The following is a 16,024-nucleotide window of genomic DNA, read 5'->3' on the forward strand; positions in this document are numbered from 1 at the left end:
TTAGGCTGATAGTCAAAATAAATACTGTAAAACCATCACTGTGTTGGAAGCTTCCCTTTCTTCTGTGAATAAGCTGAAAATTTGAGTCTGAATGGTCAGGTGTTTCTAAAGCATGGGAAGATAGAGGGATGGGGTTTGGGAGTCAGTTTGGAAGTGGGCGGAGGTCTTCCTCCAGAACAAACCTCCTTGTGGAGATACAGGCTTTTAGCTGTGAATAGAGGAGCAGAAGAGGGCAAAACAGAGCAGAGCAGGGGTGTCACTGCTGGGGACGCCGCTGTGGCCGTGGTTGTGTGGCAGGTGCTGGGAAAGTTTGGGAGTGTCTGTGCTGCCCTGGGCAGAAAGGAAGGCAGCCAGGCTTCTCCACAGGCTCAGGCGCAGGTGAGTGTCCAGCAGGAACATGCGTTCTGCTACGGGAACTGAGGCCAAGATGAGGGATGAAAAGTTCTGCAGTTTGGATCTGTGTGAGCCAAGGGCTGTGTCAGCTGGGCACCCCGCACTAGGGAAGGAGCTGCCCAGACAGAGCTCCCTGGGGTCATGCTGCACACGAGGCTGGCAGGAGACACAGCCAGGGCAGGGGACCCAAAGTGGCCAAAGAGATATTCCTGACCATCCCACATGCTGCTCAGTATTTCAAGCTGGGTGCCTGCAGGAGGAAGGATGTTTGGAGTGATGGCATTTGTCTTCTCAATTCACTGTGAGGCTTGAGGGGTCCCTGATGTCCTGGAGATGTGAAACACCTGCCTCCCCTTGTGTGCTGGTTTTACCCTGGCGGGCGGGCCCACTAGCAAGTTTTTCCCCATGAGAACTTCCTCTGTGGATTGATGGGACCAATTGGAGGCTGGTTTAGTTGTTGACAGCCTGAGAAAAGAATTGGAAAAGTCGGTTTGCTCTGTGCATCACATTTGAAGCAGGTAAGCCCCGGGAACGCTCTCTTGCATTTTCGGCCTCTTAAGGTGTGGCATTGGCCTAGCACCGGTCCCTTCTAGTACGGGGCCCGGGCCAGGCACAGCGCCAAGCTCCAGAGGCTGCCGGGGCCCGTCTTTAAGCAGGGGCCCCAGTGGTCAAGAGGAGGAGAGGCCCATTGCTGGGATCCTCGCCTTTTCCCGGTGCGGCCGTGGCTAGGCGGGGCCCTGCCCTGCCCCGGCTGGGAGCAGCCCTGGGGTGGCCGAGCCCGCCCGACCGCCCTCACGGCCTGGGGGGAGGCAGCTGGGCCCCGTTTGGGAGAGCCCCCCACGGCTTTGTGTGCTGGGCAAGGCAGAGGGAGAACCCCCGGCCTGCAGCTGGAGCCGGGTGCAGTGAGAGCCGGAAGAAAGCCATGGAGCCAGAGCCTTGGTACCCATTTCTCCTCTGGCTGGACTTTGCAGTTTTCGTCCTGCCCCTCCAGCATGGCCTGGGCGGCCTGAGCTCCTGACACAGCTGCCGCATGGCCGGGCCCATCTCCTGCAACTTCTGTGGGAGATTTTAAGTTTTTTTCCAATGCTCAGATAAGACTTACCGCCTTTCATCTTCCCGTGGGTGAGAGGAAGAAGAACAGAAAAGATACACCAAAGTCAATGAAGTCAAAGCTAAGTTTCTAAATGGAAGGAGAATGAAGAGACTCCATGAAGGTGGGCTGAAATATCTTTTTTGTAAGTTATAGGGGTGGACTGTGCTTCACAAACATTTTCTTTAAACCATGGAAAAAAAGAGAGACCTGGGGTGGTGGGGGGGTGGAGCAAGGTGTAAAGGGTTTGAAGAATCCTTTGCCCTGAGGAAAAGAGGGGGATCTCTGTTCCTGGGAATAATATATAAACAGAGAGAGAAGTGAGCTAAAGAGAACTTTTGCCTTGGAGTAGCTCATCCTTACAAGTAATACCCCATGACTTTTTACCATGGCCCGCAACTCAGTTCTGAACAGACTGTGAAGTGGGAGGAGTTTCCTGACAGCAGATCCCGGGCAGCTGTGAATCCTGAGCAAGTGGAGTCAAAAGAGAACTGGCAATTTCCTCTCTTAGTAAAAGATCCTTATAGCTAAAGAAAAAGAAACTCCTCTCCCTAAAGTGAACTGGAAAAGATAATTTACGGAAGAAATTGACGGAAGTGTCTCTGCATGTTGTTAAGCTGTAACAAAGGGGGAAAGAAGAGCTGGTCTGAAAATCTGCTCTGAATTTATTATTCTTATTCTTTGTGTAGTTAATAAAGTCTTTTTCTTTATTCCCTTTGTAAGTGTTTGGCCTGCTTTACTTTTACTCCTAATTCTAGTTCACCACAAAAGGTAACGATATTAAAATTGGCAAACCTTAAACTATTACATTATTGGTACATTGGCCCGGAAACAAACAAACAAACGAAACCATTACACCTTGGGAAATGGGAAATGAGCTCTTTGCTCATTCGCTTGTGGGAAATGCAAAGCCCAGAGAGCTCTCCGGGCCTTGTGCATCCAGGCTCAGAGGTAGAGATGGATACAATGTTTATTTAACCTGAGACTTTAGGGAAGGCCTTTAGAATTACAAGCTAAAAAGTGAAGCAGACAGGAAAGAGGAATACAGGTTTGCACTTGAAATGGAAATATGTTTTAAGCAAAGAGAAAAATGTGTTATGCAAGCCAGGCAATACGTTAAGTAAGGTAGCAAAAGGTTTTCAAACGTAGCAATAGAACTTGTTCTAAAGTTAGTGAAAAGATGAAGATGCAGCAATGTGAATTTAGAAATGCTGTATGATTGGTTGAAAAATGATGCATTGTGGCAAGGCTGCAGAAAGTAAGGAATTAATGATTGCTATGAAAAGACGCTCACAAGTTTTGCAGAAGTATGTGACTAGTGAAAAAACGAACATAAGGCATCGGAATGAAGAAGGGAAAGGCTTCTGATACTATGGCACTGGATGTAACACCTTTAATGCCTCACCTTTCTATGAGATTGATGCCATAAGGCAAGAAAGCACTTTTTATCCAGTCTCTCAGTTGCCCCATTTCTCCTAACATTATTTTTCCGATACGGTGGGAACACGAGTTCTGCTACGGGAACTGAGGCCAAGATGAGGGATGAAAAGTTCTGCAGTTTGGATCTGTGTGAGCCAAGGGCTGTGTCAGCTGGGCACCCCGCCCTAGGGAAGGAGCTGCCCAGACAGAGCTCCCTGGGGTCATGCTGCACACGAGGCTGGCAGGAGACACAGCCAGGGCAGGGGACCCAAAGTGGCCAAAGAGATATTCCTGACCATCCCACATGCTGCTCAGTATTTCAAGCTGGGTGCCTGCAGGAGGGAGGATGTTTGGAGTGATGGCATTTGTCTTCTCAAGTCACTGTGAGGCTTGAGGGGTCCCTGATGTCCTGGAGATGTGAAACACCTGCCTCCCCTAGGGAAATGGGGAATGAGTTCAAAGGGATTTCTTGGCCTATGCATGAGGCTTCTGCATTCCCTATGCAGCTCAATTGTTTTTGCACCTGGCAATTTTCCAGCTTCTACCCTTCCAATTCTCTGCACAGGCCAGCCTGCTGGTGACCGGGCATCGAGTGAGAATGGCTGTGTGTGGCACTTGCTTGCTGCCTGGGCTTAAACCACAACATGGCAAATACAGCAAAAGAGGTTGGAATGCAAGAGGAGGAGGGAGAAGGAAGCATCCACGTTTTGGAATGGCGGTGGTTTTTCTGTTTTCCTCAGCCTGCCTTCCCGTAGCTGCTCCAGCACGTGATCTATTTGGTCTCTGCCTCAAAACTTCAGTTTTTCTGGGACCAGCCCACTTGGGCGCACTGCTTTACTCCTTCCAGCACTTTGGGACTCGGCCCACAGCGATGATGCTGGTACATTCTATTCTCTTTCTTTCTTTTTCTTTCTTTCTCTCTTTCTTTTTTTCTCTCTTTCTTTCTTTTCTTTCTTTCTTTCTTTCTTTCTTTCTTTCTTTCTTTCTTTCTTTCTTTCTTTCTTTCTTTCTTTCTTTCTTTCTTTCTTTCTTTCTTTCTTTCTTTCCTTCTTTCTTTCTTTCTTTCTTTCTTTCTTTCTTTCTTTCTTTCTTTCTTTCTTTCTTTCTTTCTTTCTTTCTTTTCCTTCCTTCCTTTCTTTCTTTCTTTCTTTTCCTTCCTTTCTTCCTTCCTTCCCATCTGCAGCAGGCAGCTCCCTCTGAGGCACACATTTGCCCAGGGAAGCTCCCTGAGGTGCACCTCAGATGGCCGAGTCTCCTTGGAAATGCCACAGCAGTGCAGCAGGAGGATGATGTGATTTTAGTGGATGTGTTGCTTAGCTTTCCATGTTTTCATCAATGTACCTTTTTAGGCCTGTGTCCCACCTTGTTCTGCAGCAAACAAGTGAGGAAGAAGGGCTCTGAAAGGCCTTCCTGAGGTTTTGTCCCACAGCTGGCATTGAAGGGGGGATTTCCATTGATGCTGCCTTTTAGAGCCCCACCTGCATCAAGCCTCATGATTTAACACAGGACAATGAGTGGCCAAAGGTGCTGTTCTCTTTTTTGGTTTCTCCTCACATCATCATGGTCCCTCCTCCGTGTTCAGCTTCTCAGCGTGGGCTACAAGGGCTTCCTGTGTTCTTGGTGTTACTCCCAGATGCCTTGAGCAACAGCTTAGGAACTAGGCCGCCTTTTTGTGTTGCTTTGTAGCAGAGGAGAACTTTGCAGGTGCCTTTTGGCCTTAGCTGAAGTGAGAAGGTGTGCTTCTCTGCATGACTTCACAAGGCAGACTAGAGCAGCTGCTATTGTGATGTCAGCAGCCGCATCCCAGCGCTGTCAAGGCAAAGTTGCTGTGCCCAGGCACGGGAGGCCTCAGTGGGCAGAGCAGCTCTTTGGCATGCTCCCTGCAGGTGCAACCTGCTGATCGACGAGGTCTCTGACAGCCAGCTGCACCCTGAGAGCTCTCGCAGGATTTTTGTTTGTCCCCACATGTGCTGTCTGGTGCCGACTTGAGCAGCATAGCTCCCGCCATGGAGAGAGTGTGTGCTGCAGTTTGCACGGCTTTTACCGTGGCTTATTCTGGCTACTTTTTCACCCACCTGGCACGTAAGTAGGCGCTTCTATTCGGTGCAGCAGATGGAAGGCCAAAGGCCATGAAGAGGCCTTTTGTTGGGTAAAGCTGCTGTCAGCAGCTGCAGCTGACAAGGGGGTGTCTCTAGCCAGCGGGCCGTGGGCTGCATTTGTAATGTAGCCTGCTGGGCTTCTTCTCCCCACACGGCATGGCCTGTGGCAGTGGAGTCTGGAATCTCCTGCGTTTGCTGGCTCAAGAATGACAACTTCTAAGAGGGGAAGACAGGGAGAGCTTAGAAGGAGCGCTTGGAAAAACTGCGCTGCTCTCCAGGACTGAGGGGAAGCCTCTTCTTGTCTGCATTCCCCCATCCCAGCACATGTGTGTGGGACTTGACAGTTCCTGTGTGCTGAAAGAGCCCTTCCCTCTGTGAGGAAATCACAGAATCAGCTTGGGAAAGGCCCTTGAAATAGACATTTCAGACAAGTTCCGGTATGCTGCTGGGCACAGGAGGTGTTGCTGTGCTGCGTCACATTAGAACTGCCACCATGGCTAAAGGGCTTGGGCTGAAGCATTTCTGGGCAAAAGTTTTCAGCAAGCTCGTGGCAACTGACGCTTGCATCTCTTCAGAAAACTGAAATACAGGAAGGAGACGAGCTGTAGCTCCTGCTGGGTGGGGCAGGGCAGAAACAATGACTGTTTCAGAACTTGGACTTCATGGGCCTCAGGTTTCTGGGGCTTGAGTGGCCAAAGAGGACAAAAGACAGACACGAGGCAATCCTTTGTGCTGTTGTCTTGCTTGCTGTGTGACATGAGGCTTGCTGCTGGAGGCATGGAGTGAAAGCAATATGCTCTGGCTTTGGGTTGACTTTTTGGTGGGTTTTCCCAGAGCGGGCAGTTTTCTCACAGCATGGGGTTCTTTTTCCTTTGTGTGTTGCAGGTCACATCGCCCGTGCCTGGAGAGAATCCAGCCCTTGGGTGAGTGGGAAAGGAGCCTTTGGCGTTGGTAGCATTGGACAGCTGTGGAGCAAGCTGTGAGCTGGGCCTGCTGCAGTCCAGTGCCAGCCTGCTTGGATGAATGAAAGTACAGTGCGGGCTCTCTGCAGCAGCAGCAGCAGCAATGTGTGGAGGATGTGTGTCTGTTTTGCCCAGTTCCATTTCAGAGCTTTTAAGCAGTGGAAAGTGGGGTTGCTCGTTGCTTGAATGCATGATGGAATTTCTCCTGTGCAAGAGAGCGCAGTCTGCTCTGATTGGTGCAATTAGCTGGGGGCTGAGCAACTTAGAATCCAGATGATTCCTCCTTAGTGCATCTGGGTTCTAGAGCTGAATATCAAGAAGGTTGCCTGTCCCTCCCGTTGCTGTCTGTCTGCAGAGCCCAAAAGCAACCTCAGAGCCTCCTGCGGCTGCGCATCTTCCTGAAGAAGAGGCCAAAGGGGAGGAAGATGCCCACCAAGCTGCAGCTGCTGCTACTGTGGGGCCTGAGCATCCAGCATCAGTAAGTGGCAGCTGGGAGTGGCCCTGTGGCTGGAGCAAAGGAGAGCTGGAAGTTTTTGATCAGACAGCACCTCCCCTGCGTAGTTGAAGATGCTGAGGGCTGGAATCTTTCTGGCACTTGCAGAGTGTTTCACCCCTGGGAAAGGGGTGTGGAACTTGGACATTTAGGCGTCTGTTCCCCACCACTCTGATAGGGGCTGTGAATTCCTCTTAGCAAGAGACAAGAGGTAGCATTAGGGTGTCTTGGGATGCTGCTGGGGTACAAGTGAGGCCCTTGGTGGCCAGTGGCTGTGCAGGCTCCCTATCTCTGGTGAGGAGAGCCGTGCAAAGATGCACTTGACAGCCTTGCAGGATATGGAGGAGCCACTGTCCCCTGGAGGGACCTGGCCCTGCTCATCAGCAGCTGTGGGGAGCTCAAGGAGCAGCTAAGCTGCAGCAGGGGCCTGTAGCGGAATATCTGTCAGGTTCTGAATGACAGGTTCTTTCCTGTCCCTCCCGCTGCTGTCTGTGCCCAGAGCCCAAGGGCAGCACCAGCCCCTGCTCTTGCTGAACTTGGAGTCAAGGAAGAGGCTGAAGAGGAGGAAGGTGCTAATGAACCTGTCCCTGCTGTCAGCCCACGGCCTGAGCAGCCAACATCAGTAAGCACCTGCTTTGGTCAGCGGTGTCTTTGGGGTCATGTTGTGCATGGGGTAAAAGCAGCCTTTGGAATTTGCGCCTTGTGTGAGAGAAGGGGGCAGCAAAAGCCGAGAGGTGAAGAGCCCAGGATGTGGCCAGCAGCATCTTCCAAGGGGCTTGCATTTGAAATGGGATTGGAGGGGCATCTGTGGCAGGCGTGTTTCTGACCCAAATTTGTTTCTTGTCCCAGAGCTCCACTTCCTCTGGCCTGGCGCCGGCACGAGCTGCAGCTGCCGGCTCTGAAGAAGCCTCCTGTCCCCAAGCTGGAAAGTCAAGCGCGAGCAGCTCGTGCACCTGGAGCACAAGTAGTTCCTCGGGCAGCATGGAGCAGCTGCTTAGAGAGAGGACAGAGGACGAGTGCCTGGCCCTGCTGAGTATGTCCTTTGTGATGCCTGTGTGCTGGAGCAGTGCCCTGTGTGATCGTGTGTCAGCGTGAGCTGTCCCACCTGCAGTTCCTGCTGGGCTGAGTGTCGGCTGCTGCGGCCTCCACACAGGAGCTGTTGTTGTGCTTGGAGGTGCTGAAGGAACAGCGGGCTCTTGCTGCTGCCTCTGAGGGCAGCCTGGCGTGCTTTGGCTTTGCCTGAGCTTGCCTCAGTACAAAAGGCAAAAGAGAGATGGTTTGTGGCTGAGCAGGAGGCCGGGACCTTGTGAATGAGGCGACTTCAGGGAGCTCCTGTGGGGCCCAGCTCCTGTGGGGCACAGCCAAGGTCATCTTCAGATCATAGCCTCTCCTGAAGGCTGAGGAACCTCATTGTTAAGGCCCATGGCAATAGGTTGCAACATCAGCTGCTGCTGCTGCTCTTGCAAGCCAGAAAGGCATTGTTTAGGTAAAGTGCTGCTTCAAGGCGGAGATCATGCCTCTGCTGGAAGCACTGGGCACTATTCTTCCGCTTCTGGAGCGGGCAGCTGTTGATACAAATTGATTGCAGAAGCCAAGGTGCCTTTGCTGCTTGCAAGGATGCCAGCTTTTGTTGAATGGCACAGAGTGTTCATGGCCAAGAACAGAAAGGTTTGGGTTTTATAGACCACACTCACTTGTCTTGGTCGTGGCCTTCTGATCTCTGTGTCCTTGGACTGTTTCTCCACGTGCTTAGATTTTAGTTTAGGCTTCTAGTTTAGTGCAGACCGTATGTACTGCAGAGCTGCTTGTCCTGCTGCTGTTGTTTTGGTGGTGCTGCTGGTGGTGCTGGTGCGGCAATGGTGTTGTTGTTTGTCCAGTGAGGGAGTTGAAAGGGCCCAGTGTGCCAGAGAGTGGGGCTGCCTTGGTGATCTGCTGCAGGCTGGCATCTCAGTTTTGAAGTGAGCATCTTTCCTTTGGGTTTTTACAGGGATGCTGGTGAGCGAAGGAGATCCGGAGGCTAAATATACAGAACTGGAAATTATTGGCAAAGGGTGAGTGCAGCCACAGGTGCTTCTTCAAAGGGAGGGGCTGTGTACTTTGCTGCTGTCACCTGTCGCCGGAGTGATGTCAGGCAAGCTGCAAAGCTGTGCAGACGCTGCGCTGAGACGCTGCTATGTCTCAGTTTTGGTCAGCATTGATAGCTGTGGTCTGAAGGCATGGCAAAGACACCTGGATGCTGGAATGGTCCTTTCTGCAGCAAGGAGCAGCACCTGGCACATCTCCTGTCCCTCAAGTGTCTTTCCCCCTCTTGCCGCTTTTCTTGGGACAAATCATTTCTCTGTGTCCCAAAAGGATACAGGATCCGTGGCAATGAAAGGAGGAAAAACTTCATTGCCTCCAAGGTCAAGGTAGCAGCTGCGGGCTGTCAGGGAACAGCTCTCAGGAAGCTTTGTTCCAGCGTTTTGCTGAAAACAAGGTTCAGTGGTCAGGATGACCACCTAGCTAGTCTAGAGCCCAAAAGCAGACACAAAAGAAGCAGCTCTCTTTTGTAGCTGAGGTGGCAAAAGCCAAAGCTTCAGGCCAGTGTCCAGTGCCAATGCACTCTAGAGGAAAAGGCATCGAGTGCCTGAGGGGAGAGCCCTCGTGGATCCCGTGGGGTTGCGGCCTTTCCTGCAAAGAAAGCACCAAGCTATTCCCTACTGAAAGCCAGCTCTGCGGACTGTCAGTGGGATTGATTTGCAACATTTCCTCTGGGAGGAGCCAAATGTAGAAGAAGTCCCCTGAAAAGTAGAGTGCTTCCTGTGTCTGCTGCACCCAAGAGAAGCAGCTGCCCATGGCTCTGGAGCCAGAAGGCAGCTGTCTGAGGATCTTCTGCTTTGAGCACTTCTCCATTTGTGTGTGCAGCAGTGGAGACCTGTGCCTGCTCTGCCTGTGGCTGCAGCTGTGGCTGGAGACTACTTTCCTTGTCAGCTGCAGAAAGGATGTGTGTTGAGAGGTTTTCTTCTGATGTCTGTGACATGGCTTCAGGCTTCTCAGAAGGCCTGTGTGGAGGTGCCTGAGTGTGGCACATCCACTGCAAGGAGAAGTGTGAGCAGGCCCAACGGCCGTGTGTGTGTGTGTGTGTGTGTGTGTGTCTGGAAAAATCACAGACACGCACGGACACAGAAAGAGAAAGGGGGAAAGGAGCCAGAGCAGAATGTGTCGCGGTGCATTTGCTGTTTGTCCCTGGCCTCTTTTTCCTCCTTGGGCCACAGTGTCTGGCTTCTGCAGGGACTAAAGGACTTCTCCTTTCTCTGCTGCTGTTTTGTTTCTAGGGGTTTCGGCACTGTGTGCACGGCAGTGGAGACTGCCACAGGAGAAGAGGTAAGTGTCAAGCGGTGCTGCAGCTTGTGCAGCTCTCGAGTGCCCTCCCCTGTGCTGTGAGCTGTGCCTGAGCTTTGGGTCGCCACTAGAGCTTTGCTGCAAAGGCAACTGAAGTGCAGAGCAGGGTCTGCCTGCCAAGCCCAGTGGGGACAGACTGTGTCCTTCTGAGCTGCCGCAAGCAATGCAAGGAGGCCAAGGGCTGTCTTTCTGAGGAGGACACGCTAGCTGGTTCTTAGTGGCAAGGCGGTGTCTTAGAGAATGGCGGTGCCCTTTGGGGCTTTGGCTCGCGGTTCCTGAGTTCTCCTTTCGTGCTGTCAGCAAATCCATGGGAATTTTGATGGTAGTTCCTTAGGCACGTGCAGTGCTGCCCTTGGGAACTGTGCTTAGAGAGAGAGGTCTGCAAGGAGTCTCTCGAGGGCCTAAGCCCTGCTCAGAGCCTGGTGTGTATCGCTAGAGGATCAAGGCATGAGCTATTTCTTTTTAGAATCAGTCAGGAATTGCAAATGTCACTGGTGTGCTAGAAAGCATTTTAGCAGAACAAATGGAAAATTGCTGAAGTGAGGATGTGCTAGCCTTGTTTTTTTTGATGTGTCCTTAATGATGTTCTCATCATGATAACAATTTTTCCATAAAATATGTCGGCTTTTATTTCTCTGGGGGGTGGGGTGGGCTGGGGGGGACGGTCAGGATGTTTGTAGGGCGGCATTTTATCTGTCATATCTGTAAGGGTTTGCCCTGTTGTTGTGCAGTGAAGAATGCCGGTGGCCACCGGAGTAATGATCAAGCCCCCTAGAAATGGCCAAGGTTTCCCAGGAGTTTTGCTCCATTTTTCCTAGGCCTAAGTTGTTTCCTGCTTGCAAGTGGTGCGTGAATTCAAAATGGGGATGATAAAGTGAGGCCCTGGGGGAAGAATGTGGGTGCAGCGAGGGTGGTTAGAGCTTTGAGCTGGAGAGTTGAGACTGTGTTTCTGCCAGGTTTGCAAGGCAAAGGGTTTCTGGCTGTGTGTCCTGGGAGTGGCGACCAAGGAAGCAGTGTAAAGGGCTCTTGCAAGCTCAGCTTCCGGTTCCTCTGATGTCCAGTCCCAAGGCATTTTGGCACAGCGCAGCTGTATCATCCCAAAATCACAGTGTCCCTGTTGGCCTTGTGTTCCTGTGCCATCGACTTCTTTGATCCATGGTTTGCATGTCGTTTTAGGTGGCCATAAAGAAAATCAGTCTGTTGCAAGTGAAGAGCAACGAACTGTGCGTGAATGAAATCCAGGTCATGCGGGACAATAAGAACGCCAATGTGGTGAACTATGTAGACAGGTGAGTGGTTCTGCTCTTCTGCCGTGAAGGGTCACTGACGTGCTGTAAGCCAGAGGTTCAAGCACTCCTTTGGTTGCTGGCAGAGGGTGGAGCTGTTAATTCCTTCCCCTTTCTGGGCTGATCCACAGCATCTTGGAGGAGTTTGCATGGGGGCTGCATTTATCTTTTGCGGCATATCTAGTTTGAAGTGCGCTTTCAAAGACCAGGTCTCGGCCCAATTTTACTGCGTCAGCAGCCTCCAAGTTCCGGCCCTCCGTGCCCATTGTCCTGTTGGGTTTGGTGTTTGATTTTTCCCCCAAGGTTCTTGAGTTCTGACAAAGCACTGGAGATGGTATTTCCCATGGCCTGTTGCACAGCTGTGCATACCGAGCAGTCTTTTCTACTGCACAGAGTTCAAGCCCTGTAGAGCCTTGTGAATGCCTATTCCCTTTGTCCTGTCTTCCTCGGAGAGAGACACGGACAAAAGGGTCCATCAAGTCACGCAAGCGCACGCGTTCACCTGCAGGTGGTTGTTTCCTCCTTTCAGCTACCTGGTGCACGAGGAACTCTGGCTCGTGATGGAATACATGGACGGAGGGTCTTTGCACGATGTCATTAGGGAGATCCAAATGGCAGAAGGAGAGATAGCAGCTGTGTCCCGCGAGGTATGGGATTGCGTTGGTGCTTGCCATGGCTTGGGTGGAATGGGTGGGAAGGGGAGGATTGATTTCATCTTCCGAGCTTCCTTTCTGCCTATCTCTTGTGACTGGCAGAGCGGGGGCAAGTGCATCTGGAGGGCCTGCCAAGGTGCGGGCCCTTCTTCTAGTGCGTTTGTTTGCGTTGGCCTCTGCAAACACTTGCCTGCTGCCTGTGTGTGCTGCATTCCTTCCCTGTAAGAGCAGCCGTGCTGGTGGCACAGTGTCAACCGAGTGGCAAAGACAAAGAGACACTCACAGGACTCTGCCAGAGCTCAGCCTCCAAGGAGAGCTTTGCACCCAAAGGGGCATTTGCAAAGGCATTTGCTGTCATCTGGCTGGAGAGAGCACAGGCACTGCAGCGGTTCTCCTTCAGTCTGTGTTTGCAGGGCACTGGCCAGAAGAAGCATCGCCCTTTCTCTTTCAAAGCGAATACACCCTCTCTTAGAAAGGCACTGCTGTCGTCATGTTGCAGCAGCAAGCTCTTGCCCTCCCCTCAGCCTTGCCTGCCATGGCTCGGCGTCCCCCAGCAAGTCAGTCTTGCAGATGTGCCACTGCACTGCATGAGGGACGAAGTCAGATCTCCTGTTTGTTTTTCCTCCCTCAGTGCCTGCAAGGCCTGGATTTCCTTCACTGCAAGCAAGTGATCCACCGAGACATCAAAAGCCACAACATTCTCCTGGGCTTGGATGGATCTGTCAAGCTGGGTGGGTGTTGTTAGGCAGGCCCAGCCGTGGTGGGCTGTGGGCTGGGGGTGCATTTGAGTGACTTCCAGTTGCCCAAGAGTGGTGCCCGTGGCAGTGCAGGCTGCCCTGCTGCAAGCGCAGAGCACAGCCACAAGGTGCAGGGCGGTGTGGCTGGGAAGAAGGTGTCAGGAGGGGCTTTGGGCTGTGTGTGCCCTCACGCAAGCAAGGCAGTTTCAGTCTGGAGCTTCAGGGAACTAAAAGCCACTGTGTGAAACGGGGGGCTTTTGCTAAGTGGCCCATCTGCTATTTCCTCAGCTGCAGCTGTTAGGAATGCCAGCATGCCATTCCCGTTTGCATTCCCTTTGGATTCCACGCTGCCTTCTTGGGCACTGGGAGAGTGGGGACTTCTTCTCTTTGCTTTCCTACTTCACGCTGGCTTGATCCGAGTGTGTTTTTTCTCCTCAGCTGATTTTGGCCTCGCTGCTCAGCTCACGGCTGAGCAGAGCAAACGCAGATCGGCTGTCGGGACTACTTACTGGATGGCGCCTGAAATTTTCACCAGGAAGCCCTACGGCCCCAAAGTGGACATCTGGTCCTTTGGCATCGTGGGGATGGAGATGGTGGAAGGAGCTCCTCCTTACCTGATGGAAACCTCCCGCACGGTGCGCTGCAACTTCTCTCAGATGCTCCTGTCCCTCTAAGAAAATCTGCCCCCGTTCTTCTGCCTGCCAAGCTTGGTAACACCTGAAGACCATAGCTCCCGGGCTGCATAGTCTCTTGTGCTTCTTGCCCTGTATTATTCCCCTTGCCCTTGAATTCGGAACGGCCCAAAGTACGCTGATGCCATTTGCTTGCTGGCAGCTTTGCCTAAGGGAGCAGTGAGCAGCGCCAAGCTGCATGTTACGGAAGAATCCTTGGGAAGAGTAGAGTTAGACCAAAGTCCCTCTTCCAAAGCGGCGGTAGAGCTGGTGTCAGTCCTCGGAGAAGCCGAGTGTGCTTTTGCTGATGGATTTGCTCCTGATTCCCAATCAGCCCATGAAATCACGGCTGAAGGCAGGAGCCTTTGCACATTGGACTGGCTGTGGTTGCCTCTGGCTTTGGGTTCAGTTGGTTGGGGTGGGAAAGGCATGTCGCAGCCTCTGGCGGGGAAGAAAGGGCCACTTGTGAGAGTGCAGCTTGGCCAGCGGGGTGTGGGTGAGCAGTTTTGGGTGCGAAGGAGACAGGTGGAGTGTGGCGTTGCCTTCTTCTCTAGGCTCGACAGCTGATCAGCACCGGGGGCACCCCGAAGCTGCAGAAGCCCAGGCAGCAGTCGGCTTGGTTGCGAGACTTTCTGCACTGCTGCCTGGAGACAGACGAGGACAGGCGCTGGTCTGCCCAGGAACTTCTGCAGGTAAAAGGCAGAGCAGCTACAGGCTGTGCCAGCTACCCACTGCCAGGGGCTCCTCCTCTGCTCAAGTCCAAGGCGTCAGGTGGGCCCCGCTCCTAAGAATCTCCATTCTGGGGGCTTTCCAAAGGAAAAACAAGGAGAATCCCGGCCTGCCATGGCTTGGAAGGAGCCTTGCAATGACAATTAGACTAAATCTCCTTAAGCTGCAGACCTCTGGCTTCATGCATTTGTGGAATTGGAAGCCATGTTTGCCTGTGGCAGGAAAGTCCTGGACAGGGAGACAGAGGTGCACAGACTGCCCTCGTTTCTCTGTGTCTCTGGTAGCCAGAGAAAGGCTGCTTCAGCCTGTGAGGAAAGCAGAAGTTCATTTGTTCTTTTTCAATTTGGGCAGCATCCGTTTGTAACTTCAGCCAAGCCGACCTCCAGCCTGACGCCTCTGATCATGGCAGCGCAGCAGTTTATGGCTGACAGAAGATTCTAGCCGTGCAAGAGGCCGTTGTTGTTTGTTGTTCTTTTGAGTTTGTAGGTTGGAAGGAGTAGTTTGTAGTTTGTAGTTTGTAGATAGTTTAGACTGATAGTCAAAATAAATACTGTAAAACCATCACTGTGTTGGAAGCTTCCCTTCCTTCTGTGAATAAGCTGTAAATTTGAGTCTGAATGGTCAGGTGTTTCTAAAGCATGGGAAGATAGAGGGATGGGGTTTGGGAGTCAGTTTGGAAGTGGGCGGAGGTCTTCCTCCAGAACAAACCTCCTTGTGGAGATACAGGCTTTTAGCTGTGAATAGAGGAGCAGAAGAGGGCAAAACAGAGCAGAGCAGGGGTGTCACTGCTGGGCACGCCGCTGTGGCCGTGGTTGTGTGGCAGGTGCTGGGAAAGTTTGGGAGTGTCTGTGCTGCCCTGGGCAGAGAGGAAGGCAGCCAGGCTTCTCCACAGGCTCAGGCGCAGGTGAGTGTCCAGCAGGAACATGCGTTCTCCTACGGGAACTGAGGCCAAGATGAGCGATGAAAAGTTCTGCAGTTTGGATCTGTGTGAGCCAAGGGCTGTGTCAGCTGGGCACCCCGCACTAGGGAAGGAGCTGCCCAGACAGAGCTCCCTGGGGTCATGCTGCACACGAGGCTGGCAGGAGACACAGCCAGGGCAGGGGACCCAAAGTGGCCAAAGAGATATTCCTGACCATCCCACATGCTGCTCAGTATTTCAAGCTGGATGCCTGCAGGAGGAAGGATGTTTGGAGTGATGGCATTTGTCTTCTCAAGTCACTGTGAGGCTTGAGGGGTCCCTGATGTCCTGGAGATGTGAAACACCTGCCTCCCCTTGTGTGCTGGTTTTACCCTGGCGGGCGGGCCCACTAGCAAGTTTTTCCCCATGAGAACTTCCTCTGTGGATTGATGGGACCAATTGGAGGCTGGTTTAGTTGTTGACAGCCTGAGAAAAGAATTGGAAAAGTCGGTTTGCTCCGTGCATCACATTTGAAGCAGGTAAGCCCCGGGAACGCTCTCTTGCATTTTCGGCCTCTTAAGGTGTGGCATTGGCCTAGCGCCGGTCCCTTCTAGTACGGGGCCCGGGCCAGGCACAGGGCCAAGCTCCAGAGGCTGCCGGGGCCCGTCTTTAAGCAGGGGCCCCAGTGGTCAAGAGGAGGAGAGGCCCATTGCTGGGATCCTCGCCTTTTCCCGGTGCGGCCGTGGCTCGGCGGGGCCCTGCCCTGCCCCGGCTGGGAGCAGCCCTGGGGTGGCCGAGCCCGCCCGGCCGCCCTCATGGCCTGGGGGGAGGCAGCTGGGCCCCGTTTGGGAGAGCCCCCCACGGCTTTGTGTGCTGGGCAAGGCAGAGGGAGAACCCCCGGCCTGCAGCTGGAGCCGGGTGCAGTGAGAGCCGGAAGAAAGCCATGGAGCCAGAGCCTTGGCACCCATTTCTCCTCTGGCTGGACTTTGCAGTTTTCGTCCTGCCCCTCCAGCGTGGCCTGGGCGGCCTGAGCTCCTGACACAGCTGCCGCATGGCCGGGCCCATCTCCTGCAACTTCTGTGGGAGATTTTAAGTTTTTTTCCAATGCTCAGATAAGACTTACCGCCTTTCATCTTCCCGTGGGTGAGAGGAAGAAGAACAGAAAAGATACACCAAAGTCAATGAAGTCAAAGCTAAGTTTCTAAATGGAAGG

General features: G+C 52.8%; 1 protein-coding gene across 1 annotated transcript; it reads left to right on the top strand.

Annotated features, from left to right (window-relative positions):
* The first annotated feature begins 4,908 nt into the window (after window positions 1-4,908).
* On the top strand, window positions 4,909-14,354 carry LOC134056964 (serine/threonine-protein kinase PAK 3-like). Its single transcript, XM_062513927.1, has 11 exons — window positions 4,909-4,984; window positions 5,887-5,980; window positions 7,306-7,385; window positions 8,444-8,507; window positions 9,771-9,819; window positions 11,014-11,126; window positions 11,653-11,770; window positions 12,408-12,507; window positions 12,952-13,148; window positions 13,739-13,876; window positions 14,265-14,354. The coding sequence occupies exons 1-11, from the start codon at window positions 4,909-4,911 to the stop codon at window positions 14,352-14,354; spliced, it is 1,119 nt and encodes a 372-aa protein (XP_062369911.1).
* The last annotated feature ends 1,670 nt before the right edge of the window (window positions 14,355-16,024 follow it).

This window comes from Cinclus cinclus, chromosome Z (assembly GCF_963662255.1).
Source record: "Cinclus cinclus chromosome Z, bCinCin1.1, whole genome shotgun sequence".
Classification (NCBI taxonomy): domain Eukaryota; kingdom Metazoa; phylum Chordata; class Aves; order Passeriformes; family Cinclidae; genus Cinclus; species Cinclus cinclus.

Bases quoted from the DNA above. Each gene is read 5' to 3' on its own strand.
- LOC134056964 (XM_062513927.1), top strand. From the start codon at position 4,909: ATGGAGAGAGTGTGTGCTGCAGTTTGCACGGCTTTTACCGTGGCTTAT. The intron at 7,386-8,443 runs GTCAAGCGCGAG...GGGTTTTTACAG, and splicing joins TCCTGTCCCCAAGCTGGAAA to GGATGCTGGTGAGCGAAGGA. The intron at 8,508-9,770 runs GTGAGTGCAGCC...TTTTGTTTCTAG, and splicing joins CTGGAAATTATTGGCAAAGG to GGGTTTCGGCACTGTGTGCA.